This window comes from Canariomyces notabilis (genome assembly GCF_033297395.1).
Source record: "Canariomyces notabilis strain CBS 508.74 unplaced genomic scaffold N656scaffold_38, whole genome shotgun sequence".
NCBI classification, from domain to species: domain Eukaryota; kingdom Fungi; phylum Ascomycota; class Sordariomycetes; order Sordariales; family Chaetomiaceae; genus Canariomyces; species Canariomyces notabilis.
In genome coordinates this window covers 15470-35582 of record NW_027041860.1, presented here as the reverse complement: position 1 = coordinate 35582, position 20113 = coordinate 15470, and the positions used below count along the sequence as shown (strand labels likewise).

Sequence of the window (20113 nt, the reverse complement as noted above, 5' to 3'; positions counted from 1 at the left end):
AATCGTAGTCTGAGAAAAAATGCAGTGCAATGAATTTTCATATTCGCTGTTGAAGTCACTTGAATAGTAGGTACCGTGCAAGAGGAAGATTTCGGGCCACTGGGGATAGAAAATGAGGGTACAAGGGGTTATGTTGACGTCAGGGGTTAGTGTGGACCGGAATTCGGTTGCCAGAAAAAACCGAATTACCATAGTGGCCATGGAATTGAACATTGCGTCACGGTATAACCCCCCAACCCTTTGCTGTAATCATGCTCAATCAACAGACGGATGGGCGATCATTAGATTGTCACACCTCGTATAATAGGGCCAGCCGCTGTGTGTCGCTTAGCAACAGGTATGAAAGTATACGTCCAAGGTGGACTCAAGCCAAACATTCTAGCATCGGACTATCAGTATTATGTTACTGTATACTTACCCACCTCCTAACTACCTACTGGATATCTGCCTACTACCTAGCTACCTATTCCAAATGAGACTATCAGATCTTACAATGTAACGTATCCATCACGGAGCAGAGTCTGGTATCCTTTCCCAACTGAGTTCCCCACACGTCGGACTCCTCCCGCTGATTCCTGCATCCTCCTCCCTTTGAAAGACTGTGTCTCACGATTAAGCTCCAAGCTCCTCGTAGTGAGGGAGCTTCCACGCACCGACATCGTCGCTTCCAAACCGGCTCGCCAGCTTGTCGATGCGCAGCGTCACAATCAACCAAGCGACCCACTGGAGGAACCCGATGCCCCAGCGGGTCTCGGGCAGGAGAAATGTTCTGAAGAGTTTGGGTTGTGCGCTGTTCTGCACATCCAAAACAAACGGCTTGTATGTCTTTTCATATCCTGACAGCGCCGCGGGTATGTGTTGGGCCAGGTTGGTTCGCCCCTCCTTCACACCCTTCGCACATGCACGGGCAACTTCCCCAGCGAGAACGTAGGCACCGGCAAGGGCGAGCGTGGTCCCCATACCTGTCAAGACGGTCGGGCAATAACCCGCATCTCCAAGGAGCGTCACGTTTCCGCTCGACCATGTATCCAGCCGTAGCTGCGCTACGTCCTGGGTATACCAGTCGTCGGCGAGTTGAGAGTTCATGCCGTCCAGAAATCGGGGCAGCTGCGCTTGTGAGGCTGCTGCCGCGTGCTCCCCGAAAAGCCTGGCGTATACCTCCTTCTGCTCCTGGACTGTACCATGTTTCAGAGCCCTGGAGAGCTCGTCGTTGTGCCCTCCATACACGAAAGTCACGCGCAGGCAGTCAGGGCTGTCCCTGCGCGTGAGGATCATTTTCTTCCCGGGAAGATGACAGACGACAGCGAAGTTTTCGTCACTTTCGTGTGGTGGAATGGTGAAAAGGGCGAGGGCGATCCCCATGGACCGTATCTGATTTGGCTTGCCTGCAAACATTTGCTTGCGAATGCGTGACCCGATCCCGTCGGCTCCCACGAGCAAATCATACTCGTCCTCGCTGCCGTCGGACAGTGTGACGCGCACTCTGCCGCCGGCCAGTTGGGTGAAGCTCTCGACCGAGACTCCAAAGACGTACTTGACGTTGGGGGCGTCCCGGGTGAGGTCGTAGAGGATGTCGCAGAGATCGCCGCGCATGATCTCCCATTCCGACGTGAAACCCTGCGCGCCCTGGCCCGTCTTGTTGGCCTCCAAGCAGGCCTGCAGCTTGCCGCGCATATCGATCACCTTGGCGCCCTGCTCGTCGACGCCTTTCGCGCGGACGGCGGGCTCGATGCCCATCCGCCGCATTGCGACGATGCCCTGCCCGCGCAGGTCAATCTGCTGGCCCGAGTCACGCAGCTGCGGGTGCCGCTCGATGACTTTGATGTCACAGCGGAGGGGAGACGGCAGGCGCGTGAGCCAGTAAGCGAGTGCGGGACCGGCCATGCCGGCTCCCGAGATGAGGACCTTTAAGGGCGCTGGCTGTGGCTGCGACGTTGTTGCCATGTTTGTTGGAGTTTTGGGCGATCGAAGTTGGTCAAAAGTTCAATGTTGGCGAGAAGGGAAAAAGTGCTGTCGTCATCAAGATTGATTCAAACGCAAGTTGGTTGGTCCTAGTCCTTATAAACGGCGTGCCGTGCCGTTACCTTAAGCAGAGCAAACCTGGATCAATCATGTCATGACGCTGGGCGCTCATTTAGTTTCGTGCTTGGTCCCAATATCCAAATCGAATACTTTCTTGAGACGTAGTCGGTGATTATCGCGGCCGACAATTCCTTCGTCTGGCCTCGTCATCCCGATGGGTTTCAGAGCCATGATGACTCAGACCGAGATGTACCTAGTTTGCAACGCAGGAATGGGATAATCCTTCGTACCATTCGTACGCGGCTTCAGCATTCGGAAATGTAACGGTGCGGGCGGGAGAAGTCGGCCTCGGACACGCTCGCCCCCCGAGAATAAACCACATCACCGAATAAAGCGAAAATCCGGCAACGTAGCAGTCTGCAGTAGCCAGTGTGGTTGCAACTTGCAAGCCACTTGCAGCTCGCTATGCTGCCTGGACTTGGTAGTTTACGACTCGATCTGTCGCAACAATCCATCAATTTGCCAGTTTGCAGACTTCCATCTTCACCTCTCAACATCAATGCTCTGGCTGACAACCCTACAGTATGGGTGCAGTTGGAAGGCGCGTCTGCGCGTCATTGGCCACGCAGATGGCCTGAGCCACATTTCGCTCGGAGATACAACGGCCATGATAGCGCAAAGAACACCTAATTCGTTTTGTATGCTAAAAACGATGTCTGCAAAGAATTGAGGTAGCCAGTCCCAGGGATTAATAAGGCAGAGACCGAACTTGCCTCAGCTGGAATACTGCTGACGTAGGCAAGAGCGTACATACATCAGCACTGTGTAAGACGGTAAAACCCGACCCCCCTGCTACCCGTCCTTCACCACCTTCCTCGGCGCCCCACCCGCAAAGCTTAGCCTTGACGTTCGCTCCTCCTTTGACACCTGCCACTGAGGTACGGAGTACGTGTACAGCACATAGACAAGGTAAGGGACACCTTACATACCTTAGGTACACCTACTACATGTAGTACGGATGTATGCTGTCATCCCTTCAGCAGCGCTGGAACTCTCAACACGCCGCACTTTTCGAATTTCCATAATTGCCATGATTACCTACCTAGTCACTTTATCCGTCATTTGTCACAGATCCGCCCTCAGACCGCCCTACGTGCGGTAGCGACTGCTTGCTGCCATCCATGTGCCAGCGCTTCCGCTATGGCATGAGGAGGTTTTAAATCTCACTCGCCCAAGGTAGGTAGTCTTGCTTGTCCCATCCCCGTTTTCCATCTTCGGCTTGATCATGCTCCACTCTAGAACGACACTGCACAAGAAGCTTCAAGCTTGGGGTACCAGCATCCTGAGCTTCTGTCTAGAAAGTTTAAGCCGAGGCCTCAATGCACCCCGACCCCGCCCTATGCCGCGCTCGCTCAGAGTTGAACTTTGCCTCCCTCTGCTAGCAGGAAGTTCAACACCATCGTATCATGGAAGTACCGCAGGACGAAGTATAACTCGGATCTTCCGGGCGCGCTACCTTATAGCACCCGTTCATCAGACTATACGGTGCTCATGATATGATGATTCTGGGCGCCAACGTTGCTCAGACACCGACGCTGTCCAGCTCGCCCCAGATTCACAACTTCTTCTTTGGCAGATATCCCCTTGCAGCAGGAGAAGAGTCCCAAAGATCGGGATCGGAAGATTGTTAACGCTCCGGGATGGACATCATCGTTAGGGACTGGATTTGCCTCCCTGTAATCTTGAGATTCCCGACGGGAATGGCCCATGTGCCAATATGCAACGCTGTCTCCATTCGCTTAACGATATGCAAGCGCTCCTGAGCGACTAGGCCAGGCCCTCTTTGTTCACAGAACTTCTTGTCATTTTTCAACAATGCGTCGATACTTACCATCATTGGCCCTATAGTTCCAGTTGAACAAAGTTGTATTCCCTGGAGCCCGAACCGGACTACCCTGACGCTGCCCTCTACTCCATACTTCTCATAGACACCCACATAGGTGAGCCACCTAATTGTATCCTCTTGTTCCTAACAGGACAGGGAGAGTTGATACCTGCTTCGAGATCATACTGATCGATGGAGGCTCTGAGGTCCTGCCCTACCCTCCGAGTCGCAGAACCGTATCTTGAACCGGCTCCTCCCGGAGTCCCGGGCTTGTCGAAACTCGAAAGCTCATTACTGCTACTAGCATGCCGACGCCAGTGACGGCCAGATTGGGCGTTGGGTCGGTGACGACCGGCGAACCCCTGGTATTGTACGTTTCCGTGTTTCATATTGTTTGCCGATTGCACTTCAGCTCCAATATACTCTACAAGACATCAGGCTTCTTCTGCTTTTATCATGTGACAATCAACAATATAGAAGAAACCCACCCAGCTGCCAGCTCGTGGCGTAGTGTGACTCAATTTGACTGTTTTCAGGATGCTGATCGAGGAGTCAAAGGGTTTACTCATAGGCAAGAGTGGAGATAGGGGGAGAACCGCGAACTCACAGAGAAATGCAAAGATACCCGGTACCTACGGTATAATGAGTGGGAGAACGGCCTGGCGGTATTGGAGAAGCAGCTAGTATGAGTAGGAACCTAGTGACGAAAAGGGAATGAAGAACATTGGGAGGGATTGGAGGATACATGTACAGTACGTTAGTATTCCCACTCGTTGCAGTGGTGTTGTTCCTTTTCAAGCTAGTTTTGACCACTACTTACCTAGGTGATGCAGTGGTATATCGAAAGGGAGGAGCCTGTACGGAGTCAATGGAAGATGTAAACTTGATCCACCGATCTCTTCTCCCCCTTCCGTCCTCGGAGGATTGCGCGAGCTCTATCCTACTCTATAACGTTACCGGTTGATTCAAGGTCGCCTTGAGTACAGGTAGGCACCCAGGGTTCATCAACAGAGCGTTTCAATATACAAATACTTTGCTCCATCCCTTCCGGGTTTCCAACTGAAGTGAGAGGATACCGGGATCATGAGGGGTCTGACACCAATTGATTACGACGCTCCGCGGGCAAGACCCTCAAGTCGAAACTGGCGATGTCAGTCCCTACCCAAGTAGGCATGTAGGGGGGTGTCAGGGAGTACTAGTATCAAACGACTGGTATCAAGGAGAGGACCATGGTAAACCCCAGGTTTCGCCATTCGACTCTTCGAGTTTTCTCGATGGCATTCCCACCGACCTCGATCCGACATCTGGACTCCTTGGAGATCCGACACAGAACTGTGGGTCAAACAAGTGGCAGTAAACCAGCGGTTTTCTTTTGAGCGCTGCGGTTCTTGCAGTGGCAAAGCCAAGAAAGGGGCGATACACGCCCTTGTCTGTGCCAAGTCAGCGCCAAATCGCCATAGCCAATGTTGAGCCGTGGCACTTTTTCCGCCCAGTTACAGCCAAGCCTTGGCAAGTCTTGCGCCGAGAAATAGGGCGCTTCAGTGCTGATCTCAATGCAAGGCGTTCCTGACAAAAACTGTTTTGTTGTTGATAACGGCTGGGTTAGTTATGCAATACGCGTTGCAACCGCAGCGTCTCTCCCTACCTCTTGAACCGCAGCGTCTTGGGGCTGGCGTTTCGACTTTCGAGGCGATACACTAGCGTAGCTTCGGTTCGAATTGCTTCATGGCTCTTCCCAGAGCCTGGTTGGGCGGTGCTGGGGAGGTTTTCAACCCCAACCGCACAGCGTCTTGTTCATGATCAACGCCTTGGCACGGGGGCTTCTTCGTCTTTTTTCCTTTATGAGTTAGGAAACCAAGTCATCTTGCGGATCTCCTAGCGCAGGCGGGCTATGCTTAAAGACAAGCGAGATCTTCGGTCATTACAACCCGGTGATGGTTTTCCCACTCTCATTTCGCCCTTTTCTTGTCTATTCCTTAGAGGCTCTGGTAGCCTGGTAGTGTGGCTGGGTCCTGGATGTGCTCATTTGTTGCTTAAGTCCATCTTTTTCTTCCCTTTCTTGTCACTTCTCCTTTTCGTTTCCTGCCCCCTTTTGCCCTGTGTGGACGGGACGAGTCTTCTTCCCCTTGATCACAAGGTCTTGCTGGCCAAGAAATTGATTTTCAGCCGCCAAACCAGCCAAGGCCTTGGCTGTTAAGCAGCCGCCGAAATGCCGAACCTCGATGTCAGCGAGCTCAACATTGTCTTGAGCGTGTTGGGTAGGCAAATCATGGGAACCTAGGAATAACGATGACGTTGCGGATGCTGACGGCGCTCACCAGGCGCCTTCATCCTGCTCTATGGCATCATTTCGGTCTTGATCAAGAGCCGATGGTTCTTGGGTGAAGCTCGTGAGCATGATCCAAGCCCTCGGGTCGAACCAATTCCCTTGGCCCTCGCCGTCTAACCACTTGAAAGTTCCCGCTGTCGCCATCGGAGTGCTCCTCGGGCCCATCGCGGCAAAATTCCTCGACAGCTCCCGATGGGGTTCCGCCGCCGAGGGCCAGACGAGTGACATCTCGCTCGGCGTCGCCAGAGTGGTCATTGGCGTCCAGCTGGTCATCGCCGGTTTCCAGCTGCCCGCCAAGTACCAGCAGACACGGTGGAAGGAGATGGCCATCTGCCTGCTGCCCATCATGACCATCATGTGGCTCTGCACGACCCTTTGCCTACTCGCCACTGTGCCCAACATCACCCTCCTCGCTGCTCTGGTCATCGGGTCGTGCGTGACATGCACCGATCCCATCCTGTCGCAAGCCATTGCCAAGGGTCCCTTTGCTGACAAGTTCGTCCCCCGTGACCTGCGCGAAATTATCTCGTCCGAGGCCGGTGCCAATGACGGCTTTGGCTTCCCCTTCCTCATGCTGGCGACCTATCTGATCCGGCACGCCGATATTCCGGGCGCGGGCACACATACGGCTGAAGCTGCCAGTTCTCACCACGAACGTGCATTCCCTCTGCTCGCTCGCGCAGGAGATGTCGGACGTCTCGGCGGAGGCGTCGGGGTTGCGATGAAGAACTGGTTCGTTGAAACGTGGCTATACATCGTCATCATGTCCGTGGCCATCGGAGTTGTGGTGGGCTTTGCTGCTGGAAAGGCGTTGAAATTCGCGCTTCGCAAGAAATGGGTCGACTCGGAGAGCTACCTCCTCTACCCCACCGCCGTCGGCGTGAGTTCTTCCCTCCTTCCCCATGTATGATAAAAGGTGTGGTTGCTGATCCTGGAATTTTCACATGCCTTGTAGCTTTGGCTCGTGGGAATGTGCGGCATGCTCGGGACTGACGACCTACTCGCCTGCTTCGTCGCCGGCAACGCCATGAACTGGGACGGCGACTACCTCCGTGAAACCGAGGCACGCCACGATGAGGTCAACTCGTGCATGGACGTCCTGCTCAACTTTGGCGGCTTCATGTACATTGGCACCATCATCCCGTGGAGCGAGTTCAACCAGCCGGACGTGACCGGCCTGACATATGGCCGTCTCATCGGTCTGGGCGTGCTCGTCCTGCTGTTCCGGCGCATCCCTGCCATTTTGGCGACGTACAAGTTCATGCCCAAGGTCTGCAAAAACATCAAAGAGGCCGTTTTCATGGGTTATTTCGGGCCGATCGGCATTGGAGCCGTCTTTTACGTGGAGCACACGCGCCATCTGTTCCCCGAGCTCGGGGAGGGCGATGCCGAGGAGACGAACCTCGTCCGCATCATGATTCCGGTCGTGTACTGGCTCGTGCTCTTCTCCATTGTGGTCCATGGCCTCTCGATCCCGGCGCTCCATGCAATCTACCGCTTCTACGGCGTCAAGCCTATCCAGGAGGATGCAGTCGAGCTCCGCCGCACGTCAATGTTCGTGCCTACGCCGGTCAACGCCACTGTCGGAGACGACAGGACTACCTTTATCGCCTATAACCGCTTCTCCAGGCCCGTTTTTAGAGCGCCGAACTTGCCCGTGGCGAGGGACCGGAACAGTCTGGAGTTTGTTGTTGCGGACGAGAAAAGGGGCGCCGGACGAGTGTGATCCGATCGCGTGGGAGATTGAGATTGCCGTCAGGTAGACAGGAGCTGCTTCTCCGACCACCGGGACTCTTCCCCTGCGTTCTTCGCTGTCATTTGGGCAAGGGTTGGACGCGTGAGAATGTAAACGTAGATGAACACTTACCCAGTCACTCATTTGATTTCGTGTAGCCCTGTGGGGGATGTACAAGAAGCATCTGCTACATGAGCGGTCAGAGGTGGAGAGACTACACATTAGGCAGGGGGCAGAATAGTTCAGAAATTATAGCTCTTGTAGTACACGATATAGAGAGGGACTGGGAAGAGATCGCCGGCTCAATTTCTACGTCAAGTCAGCTATACCGTCTTGGACGAACTCAAGGACCGCTGAATAGTGGACCCAACTTTTGTACCCACATTTGAGCTTCAGGCGTCTCGAGTCTTGGCAAGATGGAGCGGAGGAAGGGCGCTGGAAGTGGCGGTGTGAGGGAATGATCGATGACGGAAATCCTAGTATATATAGCGCGTAAACAAGCAATGCAATGCACCATCTTCAGCGATACCAGGGCCAGGACAGGATGAACCACCTGCTCAAGCCCTCATCGCCATCAAGTCCACCATTGAATCGACCGATCCAAACGCCGCCCTCAGCCCGACATCCACTGTCCTCCTGTACCTTAGGAGAAGCAGCACCCCGCCCGCCAGAAGGGGCAGCCCGACGGCGCCCACCAGCCCACGTACGAGCACGCGGCCCTGATGCTCGCTGCGGGCCACCACCTCCGAGTACCTCTCGTTGCCAAACGACACGCGCGCGTATTTCGTCTGCCAGCCGAGCGCTGGGAGATACTTGGATAGGCTTTCCTCGATGAACTTGCGGAGCCTGTAAACGGGCGACAGGACCGAGGCACGCATCTCGACATAGTTTTGCAGCGCGAGGTCGTTGATGGCGTGGGCGTCGGGGATGCGCACGGCCGAGTACTCGGCCAGGGCGCGAGCGCGGGATGCGGCAGCACGGTCGCTGCTGTCGCCGCTGCTCTCGCTCAGGAGCTCGTCCATGCGCGCGTGCTTGTCCAGAATGTCGAACAAGATGCGCACGTCCTCCAGCCCCGCGTTCATGCCCTGCCCGTAGAACGGCACCATGGCGTGTGCGGCGTCGCCGAGCAGCACAGCCGAGGAGCCGTAGTGATGCGGCTTGCACTTGATGCTGATGAGCGGTAGGTGTGGGTTCTGGCGGAACGAGGAAATCAGCTCCGCCGGTGGGATGAGGGAAGTCACGCCAGGGAAGTGTTCGTCGAAGAAGGACGTGATGAGAGAGCCGGTTGAGTCAGATTCTAGCCGCTCATAGAGAGAGGCCGGCGCGAAGAGGGTGCAAGTGAAGGAGCCGTCCTACAAGAACATTAGTTCGTAAAATTCTTGAGGTACCTCAGCTGGAGGGGCATTGTACTTCGCTAGGAATGGCTATGAACAAGAAATCCCGGCCTGGCCAGATGTGCAGATGATTCGGCGATATCCGGAACTTGGATTTCAAGGCTGCATCCGGGGGTGTCGGCTTTTGTTGGATCTGGAACTCGCACCACAATGTGTCGATGTATAGTTGCTGGTAGTCCATGCGCGTGTACTTCATCATGTGGTACCTAACCGCAGAATGAGCACCATCGGCGCCAATCATGAGGTCAAAACCAGTCTCAATCTCGCGAGCTCGCTGCCCTTGATTGTCGGCCTCTGTTCCCCGCACTTCGAACCATGCCTTGTTCCTCCGGAAATCGGCCCCTGTAAGCTTATGATTGAAGAAGAAGGTGACGTTTGGCATCTCCTCCAAAATGTCAAGCAGCCGCTTGTTGAGGCCGCCGCGGTCGATGGCGAGGATGGCCTATGATGTCAGCTCTGGTTGCTCAACCGAGCGGGTACGCAGGGAACACACTCTGCCATGAACATCGTAGGCTTGCGATTCCTCGTAGAGTTGGCCATTTGCTCGCCGGCCGTGGATCATGCGGCCGTGCATGGGAATGGTGGCACTCAGGACATGATCTATGAGTCTCGCTTGGCCTGCATGGCGCATGGCATTGAGACCACGTTCTGAGAGCGCCAAGTTGATGGATTTGGTGAAGTTTAGTGGCGTTGTTGAGGGATCACGAAGATCTGAGACATGCTGTCAATCTTGATAGAAGACCTATCGGCGTGTTGCACCTCCTTTTTCGAGTCTCACAGCAACAAATCAACCAACCGTGGCTTTGAACAAAATAGGGGAGAAAGGGAAAATAATCCCGAAAAAAAGGTACTGGGAACTCACCACTCCGAAGTTCGTAGATTTCAACGTCATGGCCCCTATTTGCTGCGTACAATGCCGCAAGGGAACCCACCGGGCCGGCGCCAACAACCAGTATTTTCTGTCTCTTCGCCATTTGCGAATCGGGTATGTGCAGGTGAATCAAAAGCGGTTGAGTGCAATGATCCCTTCCGACACATCCAGTGGTCTGATGATATCCTGCCCCACACCGGCTATGCTCGGCGATAAGCTTAGATAGACTGATAAAGAAGCGATAACTGCATTCTCTGCAATAACCCTGACCTGAGCCAAACGGTTAGGTAAGCAAGCTGCTGGATCTGCCACTGTCGCGGGCGGGGCGGGCGGCGGCAGGCGACACCTGTCTCAGCGCCCATACCCGCCACAGTTGTGGGGCAAAAAATGCAGTTTCAGCCTCCAGGAGACCTACCCGACAGCCTTGAACGGCAATCACGATCATATGGTTTGACCTCTTTGAACCACCTCATTCTTGAACAACTTGCTTACTCCGCTTAAAATTCCTAAGAGAGTAAGGTAACAAGTTTGTCTTGCAAACAATTCCCTAATATCTGACACATCTACCAAACGAACTCCATCGCCCTCCGCTCTCCCAAATTCGAACAACAATGGCTGAAGAACCGCCCACCAAGAGGAAATGCCTCGGTGTTGACTGCGAAAACGACGCCAGCGCCCTGCAATGCCCCAAATGCTTAAGTCTAGGCATCAAAGATAGCTACTTTTGCTCGCAGGATTGCTTCAAGAAGAACTGGGTACGCCGCGATTCGCTTTCCCCCCTCGCCTTCAACGCCCCGCCCCGCTTGTGCTGACCGGCTGACCTGCACAGGCTACCCATAAGGAAGTCCACAAGAAAGAAAACAGTATTTTAAACCACTTCTTTCCTCCAAAGGTCGTCTCTAAACCTGATCCAGAAACCGGATACTTCAATCCTTTCCCGAGCTTCCCGTTCACCGGCCCCCTCCGGCCGGTCTACCCGCTCTCTCCGAGGCGAGAGGTGCCCAAGTCAATACCGCATCCCGATTACGCCGAAACTGGGATTCCCAAGGCCGGCAGGATTAGGGGCAACAAGATTGAGCAGCTAGATGCCAAAGGACAGGATGCTATGCGCAAGGTGTGCCGGTTGGCGAGAGAGGTGCTGGATATCGCGGCCGCCGCAATCCGGCCGGGCATTACGACGGACGAGATTGACGAAATCGTGCACAAGGCGTGCATTGAGCGAAATGTGAGCCAGCTCCGCGTGTTCTGGCAGGTTTCCATCGGCTAATCCCTGACCCAGTCCTATCCGTCACCCCTGAATTACAACCATTTCCCAAAGTCGGTCTGCACATCTGTAAACGAGGTCATCTGCCACGGCATCCCCGATAAGCGTGTGCTCCTAGACGGCGATATCATCAACCTCGATGTGACCCTCTACCATGAGGGCTACCATGGCGATCTCAACGAGACGTACTACGTCGGCGACCGGGCCAAGGCGGATCCTGACTCGGTCCGTGTGGTTGAGACAGCGCGCGAGTGTCTTGAGGAGGCCATCAAGCTGGTCAAGCCCGGCACACTGTTCCGCGACTTTGGAAACGTGATTGAGGCGCACGCCAAGTCCAGGAATTGCAGTGTCATCCGCACTTACGTCGGCCATGGGATTAACCGGATTTTCCATTGCCCGCCCAACATCCCGCACTATGCCAAGAACAAGGCGGTTGGCGAGTGCAAACCAGGCATGACCTTCACTATCGAGCCCATGATTGCTCTTGGCAAGTACCGGGACGTGACGTGGCCTGATAACTGGACCAGCACGACGGTTGATGGCAAGAGGACAGCCCAATTCGGTAGGTTCCCCATGCTTTCGCGTATCTAGCTCTCGGCTGACAACTCTGTAGAACACACCCTGTTGGTAACCGAGACGGGCGTTGAGGTTCTGACCGCCCGGAAGCCTGACTCTCCTGGTGGCCCGATCCCATTGCCTGCCCCTAATGGAACGAGCTAAACTGGAATCCATGAGATAGCTGGCGCAGTTGACTGCACCTCTGGGTCTGCGAGTTCAAGATACCCCACGCGCTCGCCATGATAGAAAATCAACGTGAAGGCGGCGGTCTCTCTCAAGTCCTGTCCTCGCATATCTTACCCGCTTGTATGCTTGTTGAGGGTTACCTGATTCCCCCTGAAAACCGTACCAGGCTTGAAAGGCAAGTTTGTAGGGGCATTCTTTAACTCTGGGGCCTACTTTGTACTTCGTAGACCAGTCCGCGGGAGGGTTGCGCAGACTGGAATCATCTCGCCAGTCATTTGGGCAGGCATTGGACTGGCGAACCCCACTTCCCCTCGGCGAATCCAGTGAAGCAGGTTGCAGCGACAAAGCTTGGGCCACCACGGAAAACCCAGCTGCCCGCCCAGCTCACATCATCTTCCCTCGCTACTGCTGTCAACTACCAAACAATCCGAAGCTAGCTTATCTACAGCTTTCCTCTACTAGTTTCGCTTTCTCCTCTCGTCTGTTCACCGGCTGCAAGTACGGGCAAAAGCTGCTTCCATCCTACTGGCACTTAGAAGCCCTATAGCGACATCGGCAGAACGCGAAGAGCTCCGCAACCGTCTATCCTCCTTGCGGCCGTACAAGCTTGTGATCGTGGTCGCATCACACCTGTTCGTCATACATATCGTATATCCGACGAGTGCCTCTTAGGCCTTTAACGAAGCTCTTGACACGTATTACAGACGTTTGAGTCGTATCAGCCTCGATCTTCGATTTCTTCCCGGTTCAGACTCGCCGAAATGTCGGGAGAGGCGTGGTTATACCTTTTTGCCGTCATTATAAATGCGGTCAACCTCTTCCTTCAGGTGTTCTTTACCATCATGTACAGCGATCTGGAATGGTATGGCCACCTTCACCTCGAAACTACAAAATGGGCGACTTGGTGTGGCAGCGAACCGATGAGCGTGAAGCCCTGCCAAGTTGCTCAGCTACGTCATATCCACTGTTGCCTGCGCTCGCTTTCTTCCCTTACCACGTTGCTGACCTCTTGTGCTCGTACAGCGACTACATCAACCCGATTGACCTCTGCAACCGCCTGAACACTTACATCATTCCCGAAGTCGCCGTCCATGGATTCCTGACCTTCCTGTTCCTGATCAACGGATACTGGTTACCCTTGATTCTCAACCTGCCGCTCCTCGGCTGGAATATCAAGAAGTGCGTGGCTATAAGGGGACATGTGAGATAAGCTGTGCTAACTGGACGCAGGATTATCGACAACACCCACCTCCTAGATGCGACGGAAATCTTCCGGAAGTTGAACGTCCACAAGAAGGTATCAGCGTCTAGCCTAATCCCAGGAGACCTGGAGCTGGAGCTAACAGCCTGTCACAGGAATCTTTTACGAAACTTGGTTTCCATCTCGTCCTGTTCTTCTTCTACCTTTACAGCATGATTGTCGCCTTGATCAAGGACGAGGCCCACTAAGCCCCTCACCGCTAGTCCTGTTCAACTACCGCCTTTCTCCCCGCCTCGGGAAACTGGCCGTTTCGGGGAAAAGCGTGGTATGTACAACGACATGGGGGCTATCGCGCGAATGAGACACGGCGTCAATCTATATAGACTGGTTCGGGCGGCCTTGGTCGAGGTGACTCGACACGTTGATACGGCGGGATGGGGTATGAGTACGAACCGTATGAAGAACGAAGAGCATGGCGGATAATGAACGATTCTGGGGTTGGGTTCCGGGGGGCCTGTGTTGGCTAAGTCTTAATTCCATCCGTCTGGGGTAGCCAAGATGTTTCCACGTGGGTTCGGATGTCAGGCTGGCGGCTTAGATCTGGTAGACCTCTGGACAGCGTAAGGTATATGGCTGGTTTCACTTTCATTTCTTCCGGATTGGGGGAGTCACGGCCGGATTGTCCTAGGTATTGTCTCTTGCAGGAGTTTCTCGGTCATCAACACCTCGTTGTACCAAGTTGACGAGATTTGGGGTTTGCGGCGTCTCTTGGCTGGGGCAGTAAGACTGCGTATGTACATGGGTGTAATGCTTACCTACCTAGGACAACAAACACACATGAGCCTTGTTGAAGCCCTATTCTCAGCTCTGCAGCAGTGTCTGTGATGCAATTGAACGCTAGCCTTCACACGAAGGTAAGTTGTGGACCGTGCGTTCACAGTCTCTTATCTTATCAGCTCCTGCCCAAAATGCCCTGTAGGTTCACTGGTTGCCATCGCCGGTTCCAATCCCATCGATCAGTAACCAGACAATATCCACGCAATTCCTTGACTGCGACATATCACACTGAACAAAGAGATGGACAGCTTTAGCGAGTACCCGCCAAACCTGTCCGTCAAAGATGCCCTCGTAGTCCGTCAGGCCCAGCCCGCCGACCACGCGGTAGTGCCCTACACGGGCGACGACCTCGCGCGCCCGCGCCTCGGGCCGGCGAACCCCTTCCGCGACGACTCGGCAGCCTCAACAGCGGCATCTGCGAAAAAGCGCAAGAATGTTCTCACGGGGCATGCCGAGGAGACCTTCATCTCCGAACATACCTTCCGCGCGAAGCACCGCGCCATCGAACGCGCAGGGCTGCCCGAAAGAGAGGGCATGAGCAACAGGGAGCTGAAGGAGGTCAATAAGAATCTGAGGGCATCGAGGGAGGGGAAAGGCGATGCCACCGTTGCAGACGGGGACGGGGCGTACGTAGGCCCCTGGGCGAGGTTCAAGAAAAAAGAGTATGAGCTCGTTGAGGTCGAGGAAGGGCACGAGGAAGGGAGTGAGGGCGAATACGAGATTATTGAGGAGGGGGAAAGTGACGAGGAGGAGGAGGTGGTACCGAGCGGGACGGTGGTGCCACCGCCGGCCGAGTCGCTAGCGCGGAGAAAAGAGGTGGAGGAGCTGGGCGACGAGACGACCACCTTCCATGCGGAAAGCGAGTACGACTATCTCGGCAGGACGTATATGCATGTGCCGCAGGATTTGGACATCTCGTTGACGAAGGAGGTTGGGAGCGTGACGAATTACATCCCCAAGAAGCTCATCCACACGTGGCGCCACCACGGGAAGCCGATCACGGCGCTGCAGCTGTTCCCGCGCTCGAGTCACCTCGGCTTGTCGGGCGCCGCGGATGGCATGGTCAAGATTTGGGATGTCTACCGGCAGAGAGAGCTGCTGCGAACCTTTGCTGGGCACAACAAGGCCGTCACGGACTTGTCGTTCAATAATGAAGGGACTAAGTTCCTGTCGGGCGGGTTTGACCGACGGATTCGGCTCTGGGACACGGAAACGGGGCAATGCATTAACCGCTTCAATTGCGGCAAGACGCCGCATGTCATCAAGTTTAACCCCTCCGCGGAGAACGGGCACGAATTCCTGGCAGGCCTCTCCGACAACCGCATTTTGCAGTACGACAGCCGTGCCAGCAACGAGACGGTGCAGGAATACGACCATCACTTGGGGGCCATCAACACGATCGAGTTCATCGACGAGAACAGGAGGTTCATGTCTACATCGGACGACCGCTCGCTCAGAGTATGGGAGTACGGTATTCCGGTTGAGATCAAGACGATCAGGTATGTTGGCCGTTGGATTTATGTCTCTCTCTCCGCCATATGCTAACTTGCTTCTCAGTGAACCGGACATGTTCGCCCTCACAAAATCCGCCCAGCACCCTAGCGGCAAGTATGTTCTCTACCAGTGCAGCGACAACTCCATCATCGCCTACTCTTCCGGGTCGGACAAGTTCCGCCAGCACCGAAAAAAGGCGTGGCGCGGCCACAACACGGCAGGCAGCGCCATCGGGCTTACCTGCAGTCCAGACGGCCAGTTCGTGGCCTCAGGCGACACGGCGGGCAGCGTCTGCTTCTGGGATTTCAAGACGTGCAAGATGTACAGCAAGCTCCCCGCAGACAGCTCAGGCGGCACCATCAACTGCGTGGCGTGGTCCGAACAGGAAACAAGCAAGGTGTTTACTGCGGGCGCAAAGGGGGAGATTAAGTTGTGGGATTAAGTGGGCGGAGTCTCTTGCATTGCGAGGCGTTATGACTCAAGGGAAACTCTTAGTCAGGTATGTACATACAGGCAGGAAATGATCAGCGTTTTCGTCCAAAGTGAAAGTGGCGTTTGTGGTTTGTGCAGTTGCTTCTCCCGCCGTGAATCCGGTCTTCCTGACGTAGCGAGCACAGTCGCGGGTCAGCGTCCAAGCCTTCAGTGTTGAAGAACAAGCACGATTCAACAGCTTGAAGCCTACGAGAAGTAAGTGAGACTATTCGGAGGCATTGATGATGGAATGGATAGAAGCTAACAGTTATAGTCTACCAGATGGCCATCCAGTCTCTACAATGGGACGGGATCCAACGTTAGAGCACCCAACAAAGGCACCATCAAGGCGCGTCCCTTTCTGGCAATCTTACCATCCCTTATCCCTTCATTTCGCAACACCCTCCGTATCCGCAATCCGGAAAACATACTTGACTCCGCTCGCCTTCCCGGCCTTGAGATTCTCGAGCGCAGTTTGGATTCCTCCCAAGCCACCGGGCACCACCTCAGTCCTCTGCCCCCTGAACCACCCTTCCTGCAAGCCCCGAGCAATGTACCTAAAATACACATACCCAAGATCCTTCAGGTCCTTATGCACGTCCCCAACCAAGGTGATGCTCCACTCCACTCCATCCGGCAAACCCGTCTTCTCTCCTCCCAGCACGAAAGTGACCTTGGGCTTGGCCCCCGCGTTTCCATCTTCCTTCCACTCTCCAGCCGTCCGGCGAAACACCTCGGCAATATTCGTGATGCTGCTCCCCTCCGAGACCGCGTCAAGCACATGCCGCAACGGCTGCTTACTACCCTTCAGCGCGGCCACCAGGCCCTCCACAACCGCCTGATCGCCCTGGCGGTAATCGATGACGGCGTCGCCCTTGCTCCGGTCGATGAATTGCTCGACGTAGTCGGCCGCGCGGCCGGCCACGCACAGGATCGGGTGGATGTTGCTGCGCCGGGCGAGCTGCAGCGCGTAGAAGCCCACGGCGCTGGCCGCGCCGTAGATGAGCAGCGGCGTCTGCTCCGCCGGCTGCGGCGACGCGGATGCGGGGGACCACGGCTGCGGCAGGCCCAGGCGGTTGTAGAGCCCTACCGCGGCGGTCATGGCGGCAAGAGGGAGGGAGGCAGCTTCTGTTTTGGGTTAGCAAGATCTGAAAGGGGGGAAAGGGGGAAACCGGGCAGTAGATTCCCAGATGGAGGCAGGACCAACCTTCAAACGTGGTCTTGGCGGGGATGTGGAAGGTTGTGTGCTGCCAGGCAATGGCATACTCGGCGTAGCTGCCCCCGGGGGTCCGCATCTCGTGGAACGCGGCCACGCGGTCACCAGGTTTGAATTCAAAGACGTTGGCGCCGACCTTCTCGACGATGCCGGCAATGTCATCGCCCTGGTTGCTGACATTGGAGGAATATAGCTCGGGCAATTTCCAGTCTTTGGGGTTCGAGCCGCTCACGACGACTTTGATCAGGACCTGGTCATCGTTCGGTTCGGGAATGGGGCTGTCGATGATTTCGACTTTGGGTCCTGTGGTGTGTTAGCGGCCAGAGCGACTGCACGGGTGTCGGCTTTGGATGTCCAGGGGTAGAGGTGGATTGAACCCACCTTTGCTAACGACGGCTTCCTTCATTTTGCCAGGTGTTGCAGCACAGTCCGGTGTGTATCGACTGTCAGTGGAATGCCTCCTGAAGAAATGCGATGAGACGGCTACGAGTGAAACCACCTTCCACGACCTGAATGATGTTAACTTATAAGGGGAGCTAGTTTGTGCACTACGTTCGCCGTGGGAGAATGAGTAATAATACTGGTAGTACTATGCTTCGCACAGGATCTTGGAAAGACTGGAGAGCTATGAGTTCGGTCGACTTCTGTGGATATAGATACGGTCCATATGACGTTCCACGTCCCCCCCACATGTGAACTGCAACATGACACCATCTAACCCTCATCTCAGGGTGTGTACTCCGTACAATTACAAGTATCCCGCCAACCGGACTGTTCGCTAAGTCACGGTGATCGCCTCCACTCATCACCTCGTGTAGAGTAGCACTCGGCAGCTTCGCCGAATCCCGAGGGGTAGGTCTCCACCGTGACATGCACCGCTGTAGTCCGGCACGTCATTTTCACATCGAATTGTGGTATCATTTCACATCAGTTGGATGTGATCAGCCTGCGCCACGGCGGCTGCATTGTCGTGAGAATAACGTTGCTCGACATCAAGTAGTAGCATGCAGGACTAATACTTACCAGTCACCTGGTATGTACAGTATGTACATACAAAGCAGCGCCTGCCCCCAAGACGACATCCGGCGAACTCGGGACGGGAGCTAGATCTGATTCCAGGGGCAGCATTACTAATCCGATTTAGTTGGGACCGTCGTCAACTCCACATAACTGCCTAAACCAGAGTCTCCGCACCCGACACTGGATAACTCCGACTCCCCTGTTCCACAGGATCATGCTCAAGGGTCGCGAGAGATAGAGAAAAGAACTCCATTGCTAGCTTAGCCACCCCGGCCTACTGGCCTACATGTAAAATACAACCACAAATTCCAACCCCATTCCCAACGCCAGCTTACTTCTGGGAGACATCAACGCCAGCGAAACCCAACAACTCATTCCACGTCTCAGCGGTAGATGCATCCCTGGTGCCCAACGCCTGGATCTGGGCCTGGGCCTCCTCGCAGGCGTCCTTGGCGGCCTGGTTGGCCTCGCAGATGTTGGTCAGCTCGTCGCAGATGCGGTTGGTGATGATGTTGGGGTTGAGCGCCTCCTGCTGGTTGGCCGCAATCTTGGGGTCGATGGCCTGGAAGGTGAACTCGGTGGCCGGCCGGCCGCCGAGACCGCCGACAAACTTCATCGTGGGCACGCAGAGACCAAAGTCGAGACCGTCGATTGAGGACTGCTGGCCGTTGTTGTTGTTGTTGTTGCCGTTGTCGGCATTGTCGGCGTCATCATTGTTGTCGTTGTTGTTGTTGCCGTTGCCCGCGGCCGGTGTTGCCGTCGGAGCGGCTGTAACAACCGTGGTCAGAGTCCTGACGGCGCCGCAGCCATTGCCACCCTTATTCTTGTTTCCTCCATTGTTGTTGTTGTTGTTGTTGTTGTTGTTGTTGTTGTTGTTGTTGTTATTGTTGTTATTGTTGTTGGCATTGTCAGTGTTGTTGCCCGCATTACCAGCATTGCCGTTGCCAGCGTTGCCCCCAGCAGGAGCCGCGGCGGTAGAGCCATCGGAGCCTTGCAGGGTGAAGTTGCTGAATCCGTTGGCGATGGCTACTTCGGCAACGCTCAGGCCATCGGCGTTGAAGGGATTCTGAAGAGAGGAAGCGGAGTTGGCGTTCTCCACGTCTGCGCCAACAACCGCCGGGTCGACGAGGGGGACGATGCCGCGGAGCTCGGGGGTGGCCGGGAGGGAGGCATCGGAGCAGATGCTCGGAATGGAGACGGCAAAGGGGTTGAAGTTCTTTTCGGCTGCGACGAGAGCAGCAGCAGCAGCAATGACCTCGGGGTCGTTGCCGAGCGTCGCGACGATTTGGTCAGCGAGTTGGAGCTGCAGGGGGTTAGCAACGCTGCTGCTCAAACGGGGGATTGCTACTAGACTGACCTTGGCGCAAGCATTGGCGCCGGCGAGCAAGACACCGGGAGTAGCACCGGCAAGAGTGGCGGCCTGACCGGGCTGGCCAAAGTTTCCCAGGGCAGAAATGATATTCTGAACAGCACCTTCCTGGCCAAAGCGAGCCTCGGCGAAAGCCAACAGAGCGGCCACAACGGCAATCTTGGAGTACATGGTGACGAGAAGAAGCTCGATGGTGAGATCTCAGCAAGTTGAACGGAAAAGAATCGAAGACCGACCAGGCGGTTGCAAGAGAACGTAGAT

The 20113-nt window shown here is 55.2% G+C and overlaps 9 protein-coding genes across 9 annotated transcripts; 5 read left to right on the top strand and 4 right to left on the bottom strand.

Annotated features, from left to right (window-relative positions):
• Positions 1 to 199: 199 nt before the first annotated feature.
• Positions 200 to 544, top strand: N656DRAFT_463990 (uncharacterized protein). The gene has a single exon (XM_064809736.1). It carries the CDS (start codon positions 252 to 254, stop codon positions 474 to 476), a length of 225 nt encoding a protein of 74 aa, XP_064665327.1. The 5' UTR covers positions 200 to 251; the 3' UTR covers positions 477 to 544.
• Positions 545 to 612: 68 nt separating this feature from the next.
• Positions 613 to 1944, bottom strand: N656DRAFT_719479 (FAD/NAD(P)-binding domain-containing protein; the record flags this gene model as incomplete). Its single annotated transcript, XM_064812372.1, has 1 exon — positions 613 to 1944. The coding sequence occupies one exon, from the start codon at positions 1942 to 1944 to the stop codon at positions 613 to 615; it is 1332 nt and encodes a 443-aa protein (XP_064665326.1).
• Positions 1945 to 6064: 4120 nt separating this feature from the next.
• N656DRAFT_741129 (uncharacterized protein) lies at positions 6065 to 8267 on the top strand. Its single transcript, XM_064812812.1, has 4 exons — positions 6065 to 6165; positions 6229 to 6297; positions 6365 to 7116; positions 7192 to 8267. Exons 1-4 carry the CDS (start codon positions 6117 to 6119, stop codon positions 7960 to 7962), a joined length of 1641 nt encoding a protein of 546 aa, XP_064665325.1. The 5' UTR covers positions 6065 to 6116; the 3' UTR covers positions 7963 to 8267.
• A 261-nt stretch (positions 8268 to 8528) lies between these two features.
• On the bottom strand, positions 8529 to 10339 carry N656DRAFT_719351 (FAD/NAD(P)-binding domain-containing protein; the record flags this gene model as incomplete). The annotated part of the gene is made up of 4 exons (XM_064812357.1): positions 8529 to 9323; positions 9382 to 9807; positions 9859 to 10076; positions 10228 to 10339. 4 exons carry the CDS (start codon positions 10337 to 10339, stop codon positions 8529 to 8531), a joined length of 1551 nt encoding a protein of 516 aa, XP_064665324.1.
• Positions 10340 to 10847: 508 nt separating this feature from the next.
• On the top strand, positions 10848 to 12220 carry N656DRAFT_719460 (methionine aminopeptidase; the record flags this gene model as incomplete). The annotated part of the gene is made up of 5 exons (XM_064812367.1): positions 10848 to 10991; positions 11066 to 11099; positions 11151 to 11461; positions 11516 to 12062; positions 12114 to 12220. 5 exons carry the CDS (start codon positions 10848 to 10850, stop codon positions 12218 to 12220), a joined length of 1143 nt encoding a protein of 380 aa, XP_064665323.1.
• Positions 12221 to 12568: 348 nt separating this feature from the next.
• On the top strand, positions 12569 to 13858 carry N656DRAFT_463936 (cornichon). Its single transcript, XM_064809735.1, has 5 exons — positions 12569 to 12876; positions 12967 to 13106; positions 13268 to 13423; positions 13475 to 13541; positions 13601 to 13858. The coding sequence occupies exons 2-5, from the start codon at positions 13006 to 13008 to the stop codon at positions 13691 to 13693; spliced, it is 417 nt and encodes a 138-aa protein (XP_064665322.1). The 5' UTR covers positions 12569 to 12876; positions 12967 to 13005; the 3' UTR covers positions 13694 to 13858.
• Positions 13859 to 14522: 664 nt separating this feature from the next.
• N656DRAFT_719390 (WD40 repeat-like protein) lies at positions 14523 to 16218 on the top strand (the record flags this gene model as incomplete). The annotated part of the gene is made up of 2 exons (XM_064812363.1): positions 14523 to 15781; positions 15840 to 16218. 2 exons carry the CDS (start codon positions 14523 to 14525, stop codon positions 16216 to 16218), a joined length of 1638 nt encoding a protein of 545 aa, XP_064665321.1.
• Positions 16219 to 16635: 417 nt separating this feature from the next.
• On the bottom strand, positions 16636 to 17869 carry N656DRAFT_792956 (GroES-like protein; the record flags this gene model as incomplete). The annotated part of the gene is made up of 3 exons (XM_064817128.1): positions 16636 to 17375; positions 17455 to 17766; positions 17845 to 17869. The coding sequence occupies 3 exons, from the start codon at positions 17867 to 17869 to the stop codon at positions 16636 to 16638; spliced, it is 1077 nt and encodes a 358-aa protein (XP_064665320.1).
• Positions 17870 to 18814: 945 nt separating this feature from the next.
• N656DRAFT_719365 (uncharacterized protein) lies at positions 18815 to 20023 on the bottom strand (the record flags this gene model as incomplete). Its single annotated transcript, XM_064812360.1, has 2 exons — positions 18815 to 19786; positions 19841 to 20023. 2 exons carry the CDS (start codon positions 20021 to 20023, stop codon positions 18815 to 18817), a joined length of 1155 nt encoding a protein of 384 aa, XP_064665319.1.
• Positions 20024 to 20113: the final 90 nt, after the last annotated feature.

Bases quoted from the DNA above. Each gene is read 5' to 3' on its own strand.
- N656DRAFT_463990 (XM_064809736.1), top strand. From the start codon at position 252: ATGCTCAATCAACAGACGGATGGGCGATCATTAGATTGTCACACCTCG.
- N656DRAFT_741129 (XM_064812812.1), top strand. From the start codon at position 6,117: ATGCCGAACCTCGATGTCAGCGAGCTCAACATTGTCTTGAGCGTGTTG. The intron at 6,166-6,228 runs GTAGGCAAATCA...GGCGCTCACCAG, and splicing joins CATTGTCTTGAGCGTGTTGG to GCGCCTTCATCCTGCTCTAT. The intron at 6,298-6,364 runs GTGAGCATGATC...ACCACTTGAAAG, and splicing joins ATGGTTCTTGGGTGAAGCTC to TTCCCGCTGTCGCCATCGGA.
- N656DRAFT_463936 (XM_064809735.1), top strand. From the start codon at position 13,006: ATGTCGGGAGAGGCGTGGTTATACCTTTTTGCCGTCATTATAAATGCG. The intron at 13,107-13,267 runs GTATGGCCACCT...GTGCTCGTACAG, and splicing joins ATGTACAGCGATCTGGAATG to CGACTACATCAACCCGATTG. The intron at 13,424-13,474 runs GTGCGTGGCTAT...AACTGGACGCAG, and splicing joins CTCGGCTGGAATATCAAGAA to GATTATCGACAACACCCACC.